Consider the following 18309-nt stretch of genomic DNA (forward strand, 5'->3'; position numbering starts at 1 on the left):
TATGCACAAAAAGATTAACTTTGTGTTTTGTGGTTTGTAATAGAACCGTAATACCCTCGTAGCCCACCCACCCTGTTCTGCACATCTCAGATTCCTGAAAGTTCAGGAGACTAGTGCCTTGTGAATACTAGGCAAAGACTTTACCACTGAGATATTTCTCCAGACCATGTTATTACTTAAAAAGGTTTTAAAAATACTTCTTATCTTATGTGTATGGGTGTTTTGCCAGTATATATGTGTGTGCATCATGTGTGTATAGTGTCTGAGGAGGCCAGGAGAGGGTGTCAGATCCCCTGGAGCTGAGTTACACATACGTGCATATATAAGTATACACACACACCCTACTGAGTTCATTTAGTGTTGCCAGTATGTACTTTTGTATAGGGCGATTTGTTTAGGATTAGATATCCTATCTGAGGACTCATCCCTGGAGAAAACTGGTTCTCCTTCTCTCAGTAGTCATTGATTTCCTGTAGCTCTTCATCTAGGTGGGGAACCTTGAGAGATTCCCCCATCAATTTTTGGGGTGACAACTGGTGTCATTATGCAGGTCTTGTTTAGACATCCATATTGTGGAAATTTCATGGGTGTGACATTCCTGTTGTGTCCAGGAGACACTGTTTCCCAGCAGGTCTCCTGGTCCTCTGGCTCTTAGAATCCTTCTGTTCTCTTTGGACATTTTCTTAAGCCGTGGGTGTAGGGACTGCATTGTAGATATCAAGCAGGGTTGGGCGTCCCAGGTCCCTTTTCTCTGCTTGTGACTGGTGTGGAGCTCCGTAGTAGTTTCCATTTGCTGCAAAAAGAAGCTGCTTTGGCAGAAGCAAGAGCTACACTTAGCAGGCTTGGCTGGTCCACAGGCTTTGAGACCCAACCCGACTTCCGGGAGTCAGCCCCTTGGGACGACCTTGTACGGATTGGTCGTCCCTTAGCTGAAGTCCTTGGGACCAGGAGATCTCTGACTTTGACCCTTCCACCCGTTTCAGAATGTTTGCTTATGCTTGAGATATTTGGGGAATGGAACCCTAGTCTAAACACAATTCATACACGCTTTACAAAACAGTTAGCCTGAAAGTCACTTCGTTAAGTGTACTTGGAACATTGTGCATTTCAGATTTCAGGCTGAGGGTGCCCAACTTGTGCACCGTTTTAAGCAAAAGCACCCTATGTAATAGTGTCCTAAGAGGAGTGCACATTCTGTCTCAGCCAACATGTGACAGGATAGTAAATTGCTGCCACCATTGCCTTTTTAAAATACGTTTTTTCAACATTTTATTTATTTATGTGTATGGCTGTTTTTCCTGTGGGTACCATATGTCAGTGCACTAAGTTCATGCCTTACCCACAGTGGCCGGAAGAAGGCACTGGATCCCCAGGGCTGGGGTTACAGATGCTTGTGATACACCTGTGTGTGCTGGGAATAGACCTGGGTCTGTTGAGGCATCTCTCCAGCCCCTGCTGTTGCTTTAAAAAAAAGTATTATATTGTGTGTGTGTGTATAGTGTGGTGTGTAGGGGCACAGAAGTACATGTATGCATGTGCAGCTCAGAGGACAGCTTGTGGGAGTCGGTTCTCTCCTTTCTCCATGTAGGTTTTGGGAACTGTACTCAGGCTGTGGTCATGTGGTGAGCACTGAGCCATCTGGCCTGTCCTACCATTTCATTTTAATGAAGACAATGATTGTCTGGACCATATTTATTTACAAAGTAAAAACATCTAGCTGATTCTTTGTGGGAAGGTACGCAGAATACACATCATTTTCTCTCTTGAGAGTACCCAGGTTCAGAAGAATTTTTTTACCTGGATACCAAAAAAAAAAAAAAAAAATCTATTGTATTATAGTTCTAGAAGAGTCTGTCTTTGACAGAGCCCATTCTTGTTGCTCGGAAAGTAAACTGCTGTCTCTGTTTATGAGGAGAAAGCTCTTTGACTGTTCTGTGCAAGGAAAGATGGCATGATAGCATCAGCACTGACGGCACGAGCTCGGCCTGGCCCTGCGCTGTCTGCAGTACTGACTTAGCTGAACGCTGCACCGACGGATCCACTGTAGTGGGTGTACGGTAGGTTCCCAGTTAACGTGTCTGTTTCTCTCTTACCAGTGAAAACGATATCACAGGTGTTCTGGACCATACCTTCTGTGTTGAACATAATGCATATGGTGAAATTATTCAGCACGAACTCAAACCAAATGGCAAAAGTATCCCTGTTACTGAAGAAAATAAAAAAGAATATGTCAGGTAAACTTTTTAATTTAAAAAAAAAAAGTTCTAGGAAATCAATATAGAAAAACATTTAAGTGTTTAGGAAATGTTGCTTACTGCTACAACAGACTTCCATGGAATTGAATAACCTAAAAACTCCCACTCTTGCTGGGCATGGTGGCACAGCTGGTCGGTGGTGGTGGCGGCGGCGGTGGCGGCGGTGGCGGCGCATGCCTTTAATTGCAGCACCTGGGAAGCCGAGGCAGGCGGATCTCTGAGTTCCAGGACAGCCAGGATTACACAAAGAACCCTGTCTCAAAAAACAAAAACTCCCACTCTTGACTATTTTTCATAATTTCTTGGGTTGGTAATTGGGCAGAAAACAATAGGTGTGACGCATTGGTACTCTATAAGCTGTCAGCTGGGGATGCTCAAATGAATGGCTTCCCTGATCTCACTGGTCTCCATGTACTAGTATCAAAGGCTGCCTGCCTTGATCGGTCAGTCGGTCTCCTCTGTCTGTCTGTCTTCTTTCTTCTTTCTTATGGGGTACTGATGTTCCAGAACACAGAAGAAGCTGCTAGTCTCCCTCCACCCCCTTTTAGAGAAAAGTCTCATGTAGCCCATACTGGCCTTTTATCTTGCGTAGCTGAGAATGACCTTGAATTCCTGATTCTCTTGCCTCTACCTCCCAAGTCCCGGAATAGCAGGTATGTGCCACCATGCCTGGTTTGTGTCTGTTTGTTTGTTTTGGGGTTGTTGGGTTTTTCTGTTGTTCTGTTTAGTTTGGATATGGGTGTATTTCTTGCATGTATGCTTATGTAACGTGCATACCTGGTACCCATGGAGGCCAAAACAGGGCATCAGATTCCCTGGTACTAGAATTGTAGATGGTTGTGAGCTGCCATGTGGATGCTGGTAATCAAACCTAGGTTCACTGGAAAAGCGGCCAGTGCTGAGCCATCTCTCCATCCTGTGCCTGATCTTTTTAAGATCTACGTATACTTTTGACCACCATGATTTCTGCTGCATGCTTTTGATTGATGTGAGAGACTGAGCAGCCGAGGTTCCATGTGAACATGAACATACCCTCCATCAAGCAACTCCATTCTGTAAAAGAGTTTTGACATATAGCTAAGTATGAATACGGATGTTCAGTTAATATTGAAAGTTAACTACAAAAATGTTCTTAAGCTAGGTCTGTTGGCGCACACCTGTGAGCTCAGGAGGCGGGAGGATCAGGAGTACAGAAAGTCATCCTTGGCTGCCCTGTAGCCAGCCTGTGAGACCTAATAATACCCAATATTTATATATCATGCAAATCATAACATGTACATAACAAATCTCAAAAAGTCAGTTTGGAAGACTTCACAAAAGATGTCGTATCTCAGTGTTTTTTTGTTGGTAAGTTGACATCTCCCAAGGTCCCACAGCCTCTGGGGATCAGTGAGCATTCTTCTAGCAGCACCTGCTCTGGGTTTTGCTAGTTCCGTCCCTGCCTCCTTTCCTGACAGACAGCTCCTCATGCTCTCAGTCTAAAGAGACTGGGCTACCTGTTCTTCTTGTCACTGGCTGCTCTCCCAGAGGACCTGGATTCAATTCCCAGCACCCACATGGCAGCTCACAACCATCTGTAACTACAGGGGAGCAGACACCCTCATACAAACACACATGCAGACAAAACACACTGCATATGAATTTTTTAAGAAAGCATTAAAAGTTTTAAAAATGTTATTAAAGTTATTATAATTAAATAATTTTGGTAGTAGGGATTGAACCTCAGACCCTGAGTTTTAGTAGGCTTTCGGTTTACTGGGAAGTTTTTTTCTGATTTGAAGAGTTGCTTTTATTCAGCCAGCAGTCCTGGAGACTGAATGCAAGGCCTCCTGCATGTCAGTAAGACTTTGCCACTGAGCTGCATCCCCATCTCTTTTTTATTTTAAATTTAAGACAACATCTCACTGAGTGTCCAGGCTGCCTTGAACTCACTCTGTAACCCAGGCTGGTCTTGAATTATTGCTCCTCTAGCCTCAGTCTTCCTGGTGACTGGTATTACAAGTCTGTGGATTACACTGTGGCCTGGCTTAAAGAACCCCTCACTGATGCTACTAGCTAGTGGTGGAAGGGTGGGTACCACTTTTTAAGTACGTTGCATTATCTCAGCACCTAGGATCCATGTGCCCCTATTAGTTTTAAACTTTTTTAGACATGAGACTAAATTCGTTAATTTTTTTAGTTTTCTTTTTCTCCTGGGCTAGAGATTGAACCCAGGGTCTTATACCTATAAGGAGGACTCTGAAACCTGGCTGTGACTCAGCTCTTTTGGCCTAAAATTGTGATGATAGCTGCTTTAAAGTATGAAGTTGCCAAAGTAGATATTTATGGTAATTACCAAATCTGAATATATGCAATCACATGATGCCCTTGCCCAATGTTTATAGGCTTTATGTAAACTGGAGATTTCTCCGAGGCATTGAAGCTCAGTTCCTGGCACTGCAGAAGGGATTTAATGAAGTCATTCCACAGCATCTCCTGAAGACGTTTGATGAGAAGGAGCTGGAGGTCAGTGTGTTACTATTCTGATATCGTGTGGTACACAAAGGAAGTCTGGGAACTCTGCTCCTGGCTGTAGAGGAACGTGGTGCTTTCTGAGTCTTTCAGAGTTTCATGGCTAAATGACTTGAGAATTCTTACAGGAAAATATTTGGGGCTTTGGGATTTCTGTGGGTAAGCCATCTCTCTTATCCATGTGTATGTGAGGGTGGTGTTTGTGTGTGTGTGAGGGTACACAGTGGTGCAGGTGCCCTCAGAGACCAGAGAAGTCAGAGTCCTTGAAGCTGGAGTTACAGGTGATTGTTAGTACCTGACCTGTGTGCTGGGAAGCACATGGGACTCTTCTGCAATAAGCTCTCTAAGCCTGAGCCATCTCTCTAGCCCTTCCTGAGAGACATCCTCACTTTATATCCTTTTCCTTCTTTGTAGCTGGTCTGGGACTAACTGTGGAGACAAGGATGGCCTTTTTTAGTTTTGTTTTGTTTTGCTTTTGTTTTTTTGAGACACAGTTTCTCTGTATATCTCTTGGATCCTGTCATGGAATTCACTCTGTAGACCAGGCTGGCTTCAAACTCACAGAGATCCCGAGTGCTGGGATTAAAGCAAGGATGACCTTTAACTTCTGGCCTTCTGCTTCCTCCCAAGTGCTGGGATTGAGCCCAGTGATTCATTTCTTCACAAGTTCAGATGCTTCTCAAGCCCCCGACCTTTCTTTCCGTGTCTCATAGATCTTCTTCCCCAGTGCGTCTGTGGAGGTCAGAAAGCAGCTTTGTGAAGTCAGTTCTCCTCCATCTTATGTGGGTTCTGGGCACTGAACCTAGGTTGCCACAATAGATTGGCAAGTATTTTTACCCACTGAGCCATCTTGCTGTCTGGCCTTCTTCCTAATTTTTTGGCATTTCTTGATTTAATTGGCTTATCTAAGTATAATCCCATTACTTCGTCTTTTAACATAAATTTATTTGAATAAAATACTAAGTTCAACTGGATTTGTGTTCATCTTTGCTTTAAAGCATTTAGAAGAAATGAAACAGGATAAATTATGAGTGTTGGGGCTGAAGAGATGGCTCAGGGGTTAAGAGCACTGACTGCTCTTCTAGAGGTCCTGAGTTCAATTCCCAGCAACCACATGGTGGCTCACAACCACCTGAAATGATGCCTTCTTCTGGCCTAAGGGACACATGCAGGCAGAACACTGTATACCTATAAATAAACAATAAAAAAAAAATATGAGTGTTCAACTATCCCTGGACCTTCTCAAATACCCATAGAGTAACAGTAGTTAGCTCTGTATTGAAGTTAGCATTCCCTTCTGTGTGAAGCTGACCCTTACAGCACCACAGTGAACACATCCAACTTCATACTGAACTTCTGTGAACAAAATATCGAGATTGCTGGATGTGGTGGTGCATGGCTGTGATACGGCACCCAGGCTAAGACGTGAAGATTGAAAATTTAAGGCCAGCTTGGGCTACATATCAAGTCTCTGTCTGAAGAAAAGTACATAAAAAGGCTTTATTCTACCAATGGTGATTAGGAAAGAGCACAATTACTTAAGTCTACAGTCATTTAAAAATGGTTTTTTTATTTATTAATATTACTGCCTTTTTCAGATGTGGTTATTTTTTAATTATGTATAGATGTGTGTGTCTGCATGTGGGTATGTGTGGGAGTACAGGTACATGGGAATAAAGGTACCCTAGTAGACAGATTTTAGATTCCCTGGACCTGGAGTCACAGGTGGTTGTAGCCGCCCACCTTGGTAAACAAGTGCCCCTAGAAGAGCAGCAAGTGCTCTTCACCGCTGGGCCATCTAGCAGACATGCTAGTCTCTTTAGTAGACCTGTGTACAAACAATTGGTTGGCTCAGTGCTATCCCTGTTCCTTCTGTGATTGAATAATGAAATGGCCAAAGGGAAGTCAGTGGAGGAAGAACCCACAGCCCTGAGTGGAGAGCATCTGAGATCCAAGACCTTTTTATCTGACTGTGCTGTAAATCACGAGGTTGCATTATAAATGGCATTCTTCTGAAGAACAGGATTAGAAGGCGTCTTTTATAGTCTGAATTCACTATTTTAGAAACATATGGAAGCTTTTTAGGGGATGGATTTTATTTGGTAGGGGTAAGATTTACAGTGTAGTTTTATCACTATTGAAATACTGTAAATTTTTAGAATAATATGTATATTTTTAATTATGCTAGATTATCAGAATTATAAAATCTAGAATATACAAGTTACATTATGAATTATACACTGTCATAATTCACTGTTATAAACATTACATCAGGGAGGGCTGTCAAGATGATTTAACAGGTGAGGGTACTTGCCAACAAGTCTGATGACCTGAGTTCAATTCCCAGGCCCCAGGTGGCAGGAGAAAAAGGACTCCTGAGAGTTGTCCTCTGACTTCTACCTGAGTGCTGTGGCATGTGTTCATGTGTGCACAAATGAGTAGAGCAGACATGTTCGGTTATACATACATAGGTTAGTATTGGGCTCTATAGAGATGTGTTAACTGGTATCAAAATGATTTTGATATAGTTCATATGTATTGACTGTGTCAGGGTGTCAGGCAGAACACCATATAGCAGAATCATATATTTTATTTATTTTGGCTTTTTGAGGCAGAGTTCTCTGTGTAGCCCTGACTGTCCTGGAACTCCCTCTGCAGACCAGACTGGCCTTGAACTCATAGTTTTGCCTGCTTTTGCTTTCCAAGTGCTGGGATTAAAGATGTGTGCCACAATGCCTGATCTTTGTGTATTTTATATTTTAATATAATTTCAAGGTTGTTAAATTATATTACTTGTTCAGCACATTTCCTGCTGTGCACTATGGGTCATGGGTCATTTTCAAAGGTAGAGTGAGGTAGAGGGAACTGTGGTATTAGAGCAGAGAACACTGCTGGCTGATGACCAAACAGAATTGCCTCAAATTGAAAAGCTAGAAGTGTTGGAACCAGTGGACTTCAATGCAGGCCTGAGAAACACAGATAAATTGTAGTATTATTTCTTCTTCTCACTCTCCTCTTTTTGAGACAAGGTAGTAGTTTAGGCTGGTATCAAACTCACGATGATTCTCCTGCCTCAGGCATAGGGTACTACACCCAGCTTGTGCCTACTGAGTCTTGATTTCTGTCTAGTCTTTTAAAACTTTAGAATTCTATTTTGAAACTATTGGATTTTCACCTGTCTTTGATCTTGTCAGATCTGTCACGGTGTTTGTCAGACACTGGGACCAGGACCTGCAATGAGTAGACACCTCTGGAGTCTTAAAGGTGCAGACCCTGACTGCCACTAGACACACAGAATCTGCAGCGTAGGGTCTGTTTATTGGGCATGTTTTGAAAAGCTTTCCAGATAATTCTGGTGTGTGCCACTTGTGGGTATCCTCACAGCAAATCTAAGAGGATTTGGGAGGCCCAGCTTTGGTGTCCACTGGCTGACCATTCCTGCAAATATTTCCACAGCTCATTATTTGTGGACTTGGCAAGATTGACGTGAGTGACTGGAAGGTGAACACCCGGTTAAAACACTGTACACCGGACAGCAATGTGGTCAAGTGGTTCTGGAAAGCAGTGGAGTTCTTCGATGAAGAGCGACGAGCACGCTTGCTCCAGTTTGTGACAGGGTCCTCTCGGGTGCCTCTGCAGGGCTTCAAAGCACTACAAGGTGAGATGCCGAGGGCTGGGAGGGAGGTCCCTGGCATCTGCTCCTGCAGGGGTGGGATAAGTTGGGTTGCAGAGTTTGGTGTATGTTGCTGTTTTATAAGGCCAGTGGTTATAAAGATTTTCCTTGACTCTAACCTGTAGCTCCCATCCCAGGTTCCTTCTGGAGAGGTTTTTCTGAGGACTTCTCTGTGGTTGTAGTGGGTGCTACATGTAGAGAAGAGCCTGCGTGCTGACATGCTGCTTGCTTTCCACTTTCTGGTCACTTTGCTTTAATTCTGTCATGCACCTCCATGTTCACATCTCAGCTGGCAAAACCTTTACCCACCTGGGATGCCTCCTCCGCTTTTCTTTTAATAGAGGGAGGCAGTGAATTGTGAACACCATCTGTTGGGTCAGAGCAGTTTATTGCTTGGCTTCAGACCATCGATTTACAACCATCTTCAATTTTGAGAATTGTTTTTCTGTGGAATAAGCTGTTGGAGTTTTGGTTGAGTTGGTAACATTGCTCATGATTGTGGTGCTTCATTTGGTGACCGTTGCTTCCTTTCCCTTTAAGCTCTTCATTTTCAAAGCTGCTGGGAGGAGCGAGAATCCTCAAAGTGAGACTGGTGTGTAATTAATCAGCAGTTGCCCACAGAGCACTCAGAAAGCCTGGGCAAAGCTACCTGAAGTTGTGCTGCCCTTCCCTGTTTGGGGAGCTTGGCATTGTCCTTCTCTTACGTGTTTGTATGGGGCGTGTGTGCTCCCTGAAGTGTATCCTGTAGACTGCTAATCTTTGCTCAGCTCAGTTTGAGTCATAAAGCCTAAATTTGCATTAGGTTGTCACCTTTTTAAATATTCAAATATCTATTTTAGGAATAATAGCATGTGCCTGTAATCCCAGCCCTCTGGAAGCTGAGGCAGGAGGAACTTGAGTTTAAGGCCATCTTGGATTACACAGGAAGACCCCATTTCAAAAATTAAAAAAACAAAGCAAGTCAGGAGATGGTGTTGCATGCCTTTAATCCCAGCATTTGGGAGGCAGAGGCAGGAGGATCTCTGAGTTCTAGACCAGCCTGGTCTACAGAGCAAGTTCTAGGACAGCCAGGGCTACACAGAGAGAACCTGTCTCGGGGAGGGAGGGAAGCAAACCAACGTGTTCTGTATTGCACTTGCCCAGGTGATCTCCTTACTCTCTGGGATACGGATGTTGTATGGTGCACAGTTGGTAAAAGGACCTTAGTTAAGCCTTTTTCTTAGACTGTGGTGCTGGTGTTATACCACTTAAAACATCATATAGCAGTTCTGGGAGGCCTTAGGCTGTGCGTGGATACAAGGTGCTCCCCGAGCCTGTGGTTTGTATTCCGGTTTCTTTTGAGCTGTTGAAGATGGATGCCTGTACCTGCTGAGATCTGACCCATATTCCTTCACTGGCAGGTGCTGCAGGCCCACGGCTCTTTACCATACACCAGATTGATGCCTGCACAAACAACTTGCCAAAAGCCCACACTTGGTGAGTTATTTTTATAGTTCTTCCTCTGTCAATGTAGGTAGGTGTTAGTCCTAAACAGATTTGAGTTTCCATGTATTCTTCTTGTTAGTGAGTAGACCTCTAAAAGAAATGATAAGCACCTCTTTTATGTGCCTTAAAAATTAAAATTATTCAGAAATCAGTAGGCAAACCCAAAGTGGTGATCTCTGCTTTAGAGGACTGCCAGCTTCCAACTTTCTGTCTGATACCAAGACCTCTGTGGCTGTGTGTAATTGCATGCTTGCTGTGTCTGTTGACTAGTTTTGAACAAATGATAAAGTCTGATTTGCTCATTTACAGCTTCAATCGAATAGACATTCCACCTTATGAAACCTATGAAAAGCTCTATGAAAAGCTGCTAACGGCCATCGAAGAAACATGTGGATTTGCTGTGGAATGATGAGCGCCAAGGACTTACCTAGAACTCTTATTTATCCCCCAGGCCGACAGCCTCCTTCAGCAGCGCTTCAGAGAACGCTGGGACACAGGACAGCCCCTCCCCTGCCCCTTAGATTCTAGGACACTGTGAGGGGAAAGGACAATTTTGAAATTCCTTTTCAAGGAAAAGTAAAGGTCTTTATGCTTTGCCATGAGGACACACTCAGCTGCTATTTAAAAATTAATACCTTGAACTAAAGAATGCTGACTCCCTGCATCTCCAGAGTTAGGCAGTATTCTACACTTAAAGACTACTACTATTTTTATAAAAGGTTATCTATCCAAATCGCTTCACAGACTCGAGCCTCTCGCACAGCAAGACAACTCCAGCAGTCGGTACAAGTCACATTTCATTTTGATTGAATACATGATTTTTGAACAGCTCCTCTACTCGCTCTTTGTAAAAACTAAATAAAGTTATTTTGAATTGTTCCACCTTTGTAAACAATTGGCTGTAGGAATCATTACCTTTATGAAATTAAGCCATTTACATGTTTAGTTGTGTTTTTCTATGGCAGACAGAGCATTCTATTTTGCATTATGTGGGTCACCCTAGCCTAGGTGGGGTTTTATATTTTTCAAGTGTGACTTTCTTGGAAATTCCTAATACAACCATTTAAACTGAGTTTATTTGCTACCCTCCCTGTTTTTAAGAAAACAAAACAAAACAAAAAAACAAAGCCTCACGTTCTTGAATCAAGAAGATCAGGTATTTTGGATTTCCTCTCATCTTCGATTGAAATACCGCATTTTTATAGCTTCTCCGCATGTGATGGGATTTTCATTCTTTGCTGGGTCAGCTTGTCTTTTATATGCTATTTCTATAAACCAAAGCCTCTAATAAGTACATCTAACTTATATTTTAATTAAGTTTCTAAAAGGAAAATTTTTGCTCTAAAGATTGTTTAGCCTAGAGAGCCCTGCTATTAACCTCACTGGGAGAACTGGAGGTGGCAGTGGACATGGAGGCAGGGATTGTCGTACGTGAGTGACATCAGGTGTGCTGGCCATGCCTGTGATCCTGCTCCTGGGAGCCTGTGGCAGGGGAGCAGTTCAGGTTCAAGGCCAGCCTGAGCTACGTAGCAGCTCTTGCCACAAATAAGAGTGACTCTAAGTCTATTGTACAATTGACTCTAAAACTGAAGAGTTCATTTAGACGTAAGGGAGTGGAGCCCTGGCTGCCACATTGCTGACTTCCAAGCATTCAGGTTGAGCTTTCAAGGTGTGGGGCTCATCCCGTGATCCAGAAGGTAACCAAAATTCTAGGGTGAGGGATTGCAAGCATCTAAAATCACATTGGATTTTAAAATTCAACCATCAAAACAATGCACTGTTATTTTTAAACATGATTTTTAAATATAGCGAATTTTGATGAGCTTGGACACAAGAACATGAAGAATACTTGACAGAAATTGACTAAGTCTGGTAGCTGACACCTGTATTCCTGTCATTGGGAAGGCAGAAGCAGGAGGAGGAGGAGGTCAAGGAATGTGTCATCTACATGGTGGATGTGATGCTACTTGAGACCCTGTCTCCAGAGGGTGAGCACCTTAACTGAGCAGGATGCAGTGATAGTGAGATGCTGCTTTCAGTAGTTTTCCATGCAGTGTAAAGCAGGCAAATCCCATCCCTTTTTGAGTGCCTTTTAACTATAACAATGACTTGACAGCTTTAAAGGAAATTGCCCTATGTAAGTAAGTCTTCAGTAGCACATGACAGCCGAAAACATGATTTAGATTTCAGCTTCAAAATTACATTACCTGATTACTTCTAAATCGGTGCTAAGCAAACAAAAAGCCCCAATGTCATTGAACCTGGACCTGCCTTGTGTTTAATGTGAATATTTATGTTTCCATGTTCCTTCCTCCAGTTGGGCTGTTTCTCCATCCATCCATCCCTTCTCTCCATCGGGAAAGCTCGATTTTGACCAGTGGTTACTTTGTAGTGCTCGCATACAGTAAGAGGCCATTGTCTCTTGGCATAAAGGTTTAAGTAGTGCTATGTAGCCTGTACATTTTATTTTGCAGTTTGCCGCCCCGCAGTTTTATAGTGCTCCCGCCCCGGGCCCCACACCCCGCTCCCCCCACCCCCCACCCCGAATTCACAGGCCAGAGCACGAATTCCTCTTCTCAAGCCACTGTGACCTGCTTTCTCTGACAACACTAAACTGCTCTGAACTCCCAGTGCGCGATGGACAGCTAGCACTGATGGGTGGGTGTTAGCCGCCTCCAGCGCCTGTCTCTCAGCTGCAGCTTGCTGTCGGTGACCACATGTGGTGGTTAATGGCCTCACACTAGGATGACGATTGTACCAAATGCTGAGTTGCTTATTCTAGATGTAATTAGTTCACTTTATGTAATATTCTTCTCTCAAACTGACTTTAAAAATAAAGTTTTATCATTTTCATTGTATTTATTACAGAATGTTTTAGCTTTGATATTCTTTGTATTTTCACTCATTTGTTACATGAGCTTTATCAATAACATCTGTATAAATGGTTTTTAAAATTAACTATGTATGTGTATGTATGTGCCCATGCCGAAGTTGAGCAATAAAATGAATGCTGTTTGCACTGTCACAGCAGCAAAGTTTTTAAGAATATTGTTTTTACTTGTTTTGAAAAACGCATTTAGCTTTTCACAGGGTGATAGCATGGTATCTTGGAATGAGAAGAAAGCTGCTTTCTAGGGCTTCAGAGAGTCTAGGACCTGGCTGCCCTGAGGTAGAGCAGGAAGGTAAGTGTTTCTCTGCTGTGGCAGCCTGAGAAGTTTCCCGTGTTTGCTGGGGACTGTGAGGTGATGGGATTTCTGAGGCTGGTCTGTGCAGGGAAATATGTATGTAGCTGAAGTTTTTCTGGTCCTGCCCAGCCCCACAGACCCCGTAGCCATTTATAAAATACTCAGAAGCTTATATAACTGCTTGGACATTAGCTCAGACTTATTACTAACTAGCTCTTACACTTAAATTAACCCATAATTCTTACCTATGTTTAGCCACGTGGCTTGGTACCTTTCCTCAGTTCTGCCTTGTCATCTTGCTTCCTCCATGTCTGGCTGGTGACTCCTGACTACCCTTCCTCTTCCCAGCCGCCTTCTCATCTGCTTACCCCACTTATACTTCCTGTCTGGCTACTGGCCAATCAACATTTTATTAAGCCAATATACAAGAGCTTTATCCCACAGTAGATGTATATCTACAACCAGGTCCCTCTGGGGTCTGGAGGGCAGAGCTGTGGTTGATAGATGGCCTGACATTTGCCAGCGTGCCTTGGTGGTGAACAGTCAAGTCTTGAAGATGAAAAGGAGACAGGCGTTACAACTCTGGGTGGAATGCCAGTTGATGAAAAGTAAAGCTAAATACAGAGGTGGAGAAGGAATGCATGTGGTTTCGTTTTCCACCTCGAGTATAGTCTGTGGATCTCTACACAGCAGAGGCGGCAACAGGAACATCTGGAAAATGCAGAGTAGACAGCAGTGGTGTGTGACAGATGTAGACAGGGTTGTGTGGCTACTTCCTCCAGTTCCTTCCTAGAGAGAAGGGGGGCGCACAGGACACAGGAAGCCCACAAAAACCTCCAAGGCATGCTCACGCAGTCTTGAAAGAAAAAAAAAGTAAAGGGAGCTGCACCCCAGTGATACTGCTCTCTGTCAAAACCCATCTGGAGGCTTTCCATTAGCATGCGTCTGTTAGATTTGGGTGGGATTGTCTCTTTGTTGCCAGTTTCCTGAGGTGAAGAATGTTTGTTCATGTCTCCCCAGCAGATGACCCTGCTGCACTTTTCACCTTCAGCTTCACACTGTTGTGTTTATAGGCTATCTAAAACAAAACTCTAGTACATTAAAGGTTTTTGGTATTTAATAGCATATAAATCAGACCAGTTTAGTTTGAGGACTTTGTCTGAAAGTAGTTCTGCTTTGTGGTAACCAGTAGATCACCTCTGTCATTTAGGACAGAGTAAACATGTTCCCGTGTTTGGGTTTTCTATCCCAGATAATAACAGTAGGCTAACACAAGGGACCACGAGACCAATTACAGGATAAATGAGGCAATTATACAGAAGGGTTAGTTAACACTTTAACTGTAACCAGACAAACCAGTTTAAAGTTAAAATTGATTTTATTTTAAAAGGTACTCAGGAGCCTACTGGAGGGTTGAGAGGTTTGAGGCAAGCCTGCATTTCAATAGTTAGGAAGGCCTGTCTCAGAACAAAAGAAAAGTATCTTCCCTAAATGTGACTTGCTCTTCATTAAGTTCTGTAATTTTCCAGTGTGCTAGGCTAGGCTGATGGTTTGAGATGACTATCGGTTCAGTGGCTTTTGTTTGTGTTGGGATTAAAGGCACACACTGCTACACCCAGATTATCACTGGCCTCTGCAGAGTCAACACAGAACTCACTGGTTAGTATGAAGCCAGTCATCCCTGAGTGGAGACTGCCTCTTCTGGCCAGGAAGTAGATGAGGCTAGGGGAATACAAGTCAGCTCCCACCATGGCAGAGGAGAACTTCAGGCTAGCTCCTGAACCCCAAACAGTAGACATTATTGGCTTTATCCAGTCTGTAGGATACTACTGATCCTCGGTCCTGTGTCCTTAAGCAGTCAACAGCTTTTGTTGACCTCCATCAAGAGGCTTCAGGAGTTGGCTGGCAGGACTTGCTAACTGCTTTAGCATAAAATGTGCCTTTAATTCCCTTTTCTCGGGTTTTAGGTTATAACTTCAAAAGCAGTAAGCGTTAAGAAAAATAGTTTTTATTTAAAAAAATAAGTTTTGGCATGAATACATAGATAAAGCATTTAAAAAATAATTCTGGTTTAGACGGTTTACTGGCTCAGGTCTAGCTATGTCCACACATTAAGGTCTCTAGAAATGTCACCTATGATGTCTGGCCTCTTGGGAAAGGGTTTCTACTGTACTGGAAGGAGGCCAGTTGCAGCCGAGCTCTGAAGCGCTCTGCTTCTAGTTCCCGGAAGAAAGCATCCTCGTCGTTCCGGGTGACCATGTACTGCAGCTGCTGGATCTCCTTCTCCATCTTCGCTCTCAGCTCCCTCTTCACCTTATGTAACGTCTGAAGGAGAACTCATGTCAGTCTGCAGCTGTGACTCTTCCCCAGGCCCCTCCATTCTTACCCCCAACCTGCCAGCTCCTCACGGGCTCCTCCGAGACCAGAGCAGGTATGTCAGAGCCCATCAGGTATTTTGGAGCAGAGATGGATTCTCTTACTCATTCTCTCCATTCTTTTAAAGTTACAATAACATTTTCTATTTCCTTTTAGGAATAGTTCCTAATTCCTATCCTGTTAATTATTACCTGAGCCTGAGATTTTTCTCTGGCTTTGAGTTCCTGACGCTCCTGTGATATGGCTTCTGCCAGCAATGAAAACTGTAGGAAAGGGAAAAAAACCACAGATCTTCCATCACAGTACAGTTATTCTTAATCCCCCATCTTCAATCTTAGTGTTACTAGGGTGACACATACTGTGTACTGTTGCCAGGGACTGGCTTATTTCGACTTAAATTTGCCTTAGAAATGATCAGTATAGCCTGTATGGTGCGGCAAAGCCCTGTGCTAATTTGCATATTAACCAGCAATGAACTAAGCCAACCTGACAGGTGGCTGGGATCAAACACTAATGGCGGCAGCACAAGCCCACCTGGTCCTTATAGTAGTTTTCCATCGAGTCCAGTTCATTCTGGTGCTGTCTCTTTTCTTCATTGCGTTTCTCTTTGGCGTAGTTTCTTAGGTCTCGTAGTCTTTGCTTCTGAATTTGTAAACCTTCTTCAAACAGTTTCTTAAAGATCTGTTGGTTATTTAATCATTAATTAGACAGCACTTTTCACTGAGGAGTAGGATGGTTTTGCTTAACTGGAGGTATATACTAATTGCATTTCACAAGGGCTTTTTGAAATAACAATTTTACTCATAATTCACAGACATAAAATTCTTCTCTTAAAAAGCATATACATCATGAGTAGGTTTTAGCAGACTCCGAATTGTGTAACCAGCACTAGTTTCAAACATCCCCATCCCCTCAGACACGAAACCCCACACTCGTCAGCACTGCTTGCATGCTCCCCCCCACCCCTTTTCTGTGGAACTGCCTCTTCTGGACACAGCCTTCACCAGGCGTGCTTTCAAAGTCAGAGTCCCTGCAGACATGGTTGTGTCACTGTTTGTCACTCTGAATATAAATCTTGCTCACATATTCTTGATTTGATGGACATGGGCCCCTTTTAGCTGTTACAGTTTTGGTTGCTATGTGGATATGGATGTGTGTGTGTGTACATACATACACCCATCCACCCATCCACCCATCCACCCATCCATCCATCCATAAGAATTAACTCTATACAGCATCCCAGGAACCCTTTAGAAGTACCGCCAGACTTTCCAAAATCATCCCCCAACCCCGCCAGCCCGGCAGGAGTGCTCCATCTTCTCCGTGTCTGCACAATTCTCCTCTTTACTTTATCCATCCTAGTGGGTGTGAGCAGGCTGTGCTGAGATTTTCATTTGTACTTCCCCACTGATGGAAGAATGGTGCTCAACATCATTCATGTACCCCCAGGACTCTTTTCTGCCCTCAGAATTCTCAAGCATCCATTGTATGTAAGGCAAGATGGAAACCAATGCTTCTGCACCTCACTAAGTACTTAGTTGAAGGTGAAGGGGTCAGCATTTGGGCAGCCACCATAAAACAACTGTTCAAGAGGTTTGGACATAAGTAGGTGGCATGCACAGTTGGTAACAAAGCATGATCAAACTCAAGCCCTGGCTGCATCTGGAATTTGGATTTTGGGATCAAACTGAGGTCAGAGCTGTAGACAAAGAAGTTGGTCTTGAGACATAACACCAAGCTCACCTTAGCAGACTGGCTAGGTAAGATGGAGAGGTACACGTACCATTTCTTCCCGGGTTCTCATCCTCATCATTTTTGCACGTAACTGAACTCTGTAATCATCATAGTACTTTCGGGCACGAACAATTTGCTGACGATTTTCTTTTATCCTTGATTGGGTCAGCCTTTGTCTATGAATTCGGTCCTTGAAGTCTTGCTAGGGAGAAGGGAATAAGACAAGCAGGCTGTCTAGAGCATTCATTTTCATGCCCTTAGCCTGCTATCCTGAATGTCTTCCAGCTGTAAGCTAGGCATGCGGGGAAGACCATCAGCCCACACAAGTTCCTCTCTGTACTGCATCACTCAAGCTGAGGCACAGCAGGGGCAGGTCCCAGTATGCAGCAGGGTGAGCAGGCCCTCCCTGAGGGAGTACTTCTGAGCCAAGAGTTTTGCCTTTTGTCTGTCGGGTCAGATGTTCCTGACCCACAGTGAAGATCCACAGGCAATGTTGGGGATGACTTTTTTGAAACTATTTAAGATTAAGATTAGCATTTCCATGACTTAGCCCACTCCATACCCAACTAAAGATTTTTAAATCTCTTTATTTGGCAGACTGACCTCTGCCATTTCCCTTCATTTTACTAACTGGGGACAATGTTAAGAATGATTTCCAATCCAAATTATAACAAAAACTGGCTCTCTCCCTGGGACCTGAGAAGACAGGAGACCAAAGAGCACTAATATACAACTCTTAAGCCCTAGATGGACTGTGGAGGTAGAGGCAGAAATGGGATCAAATCTCAACTGTGCCTTTTGCTTATCGGAGAAAGCCAGGCAAGTCATGTTACATCTGAAAGCCTAGGTTTTTCATCTCAGAAAATACCATCACTAATTTGTTACTATAAAGAAGAGAAAGCCAGCCAGATGGCAGGGATAAAAAGAGTGTTCTGCAGCCAACTGGTGGATGGGTTTCATTGCTGTGTCTGGAGAATGTGGCATAAATCTTCACCATCATCACTTTTGAGTCAAAGCCCTGGATACTCCCACAGGCAAGTGCTAGAAGAGTCTGCTGCCTCGTTGACACAAATAAAGAAAAACGACATGG

At 43.5% G+C, this 18309-nt stretch overlaps 2 protein-coding genes across 3 annotated transcripts in view; one reads left to right on the forward strand and one right to left on the reverse strand.

The window, feature by feature from the left end:
* The window catches only part of Smurf2 (SMAD specific E3 ubiquitin protein ligase 2), a 112432-nt gene extending 99465 nt beyond the window's left edge, over positions 1-12967 (forward strand). Inside the window, exons 15-19 of the mRNA XM_028865206.2 lie at positions 2097-2234; positions 4640-4760; positions 8223-8424; positions 9840-9915; positions 10234-12967. Of these exons, the coding sequence (XP_028721039.1) occupies positions 2097-2234; positions 4640-4760; positions 8223-8424; positions 9840-9915; positions 10234-10333 (637 nt within the window). The 3' untranslated portion in view covers positions 10334-12967. The remainder of the gene's footprint in view (positions 1-2096; positions 2235-4639; positions 4761-8222; positions 8425-9839; positions 9916-10233) is intronic.
* Positions 12968-15101: 2134 nt separating this feature from the next.
* Positions 15102-18309, reverse strand: part of Cep95 (centrosomal protein 95) — a 30238-nt gene continuing 27030 nt past the window's right edge. Inside the window, exons 17-20 of one of the 2 annotated variants that reach the window (XM_028865201.2) lie at positions 17269-17421; positions 16020-16166; positions 15677-15748; positions 15102-15434 (exon numbers count right to left, since the gene is read on the reverse strand). In XM_028865201.2, coding sequence (XP_028721034.1) covers positions 15243-15434; positions 15677-15748; positions 16020-16166; positions 17269-17421 — 564 coding nt within the window. In that variant the 3' untranslated portion in view covers positions 15102-15242. The remainder of the gene's footprint in view (positions 15435-15676; positions 15749-16019; positions 16167-17268; positions 17422-18309) is intronic. The other variant, XM_028865202.2, reaches the window with a different exon arrangement.

The sequence above is a fragment of the Peromyscus leucopus genome, chromosome 8b, assembly GCF_004664715.2.
Source record: "Peromyscus leucopus breed LL Stock chromosome 8b, UCI_PerLeu_2.1, whole genome shotgun sequence".
In the NCBI taxonomy this organism is placed as follows: domain Eukaryota; kingdom Metazoa; phylum Chordata; class Mammalia; order Rodentia; family Cricetidae; genus Peromyscus; species Peromyscus leucopus.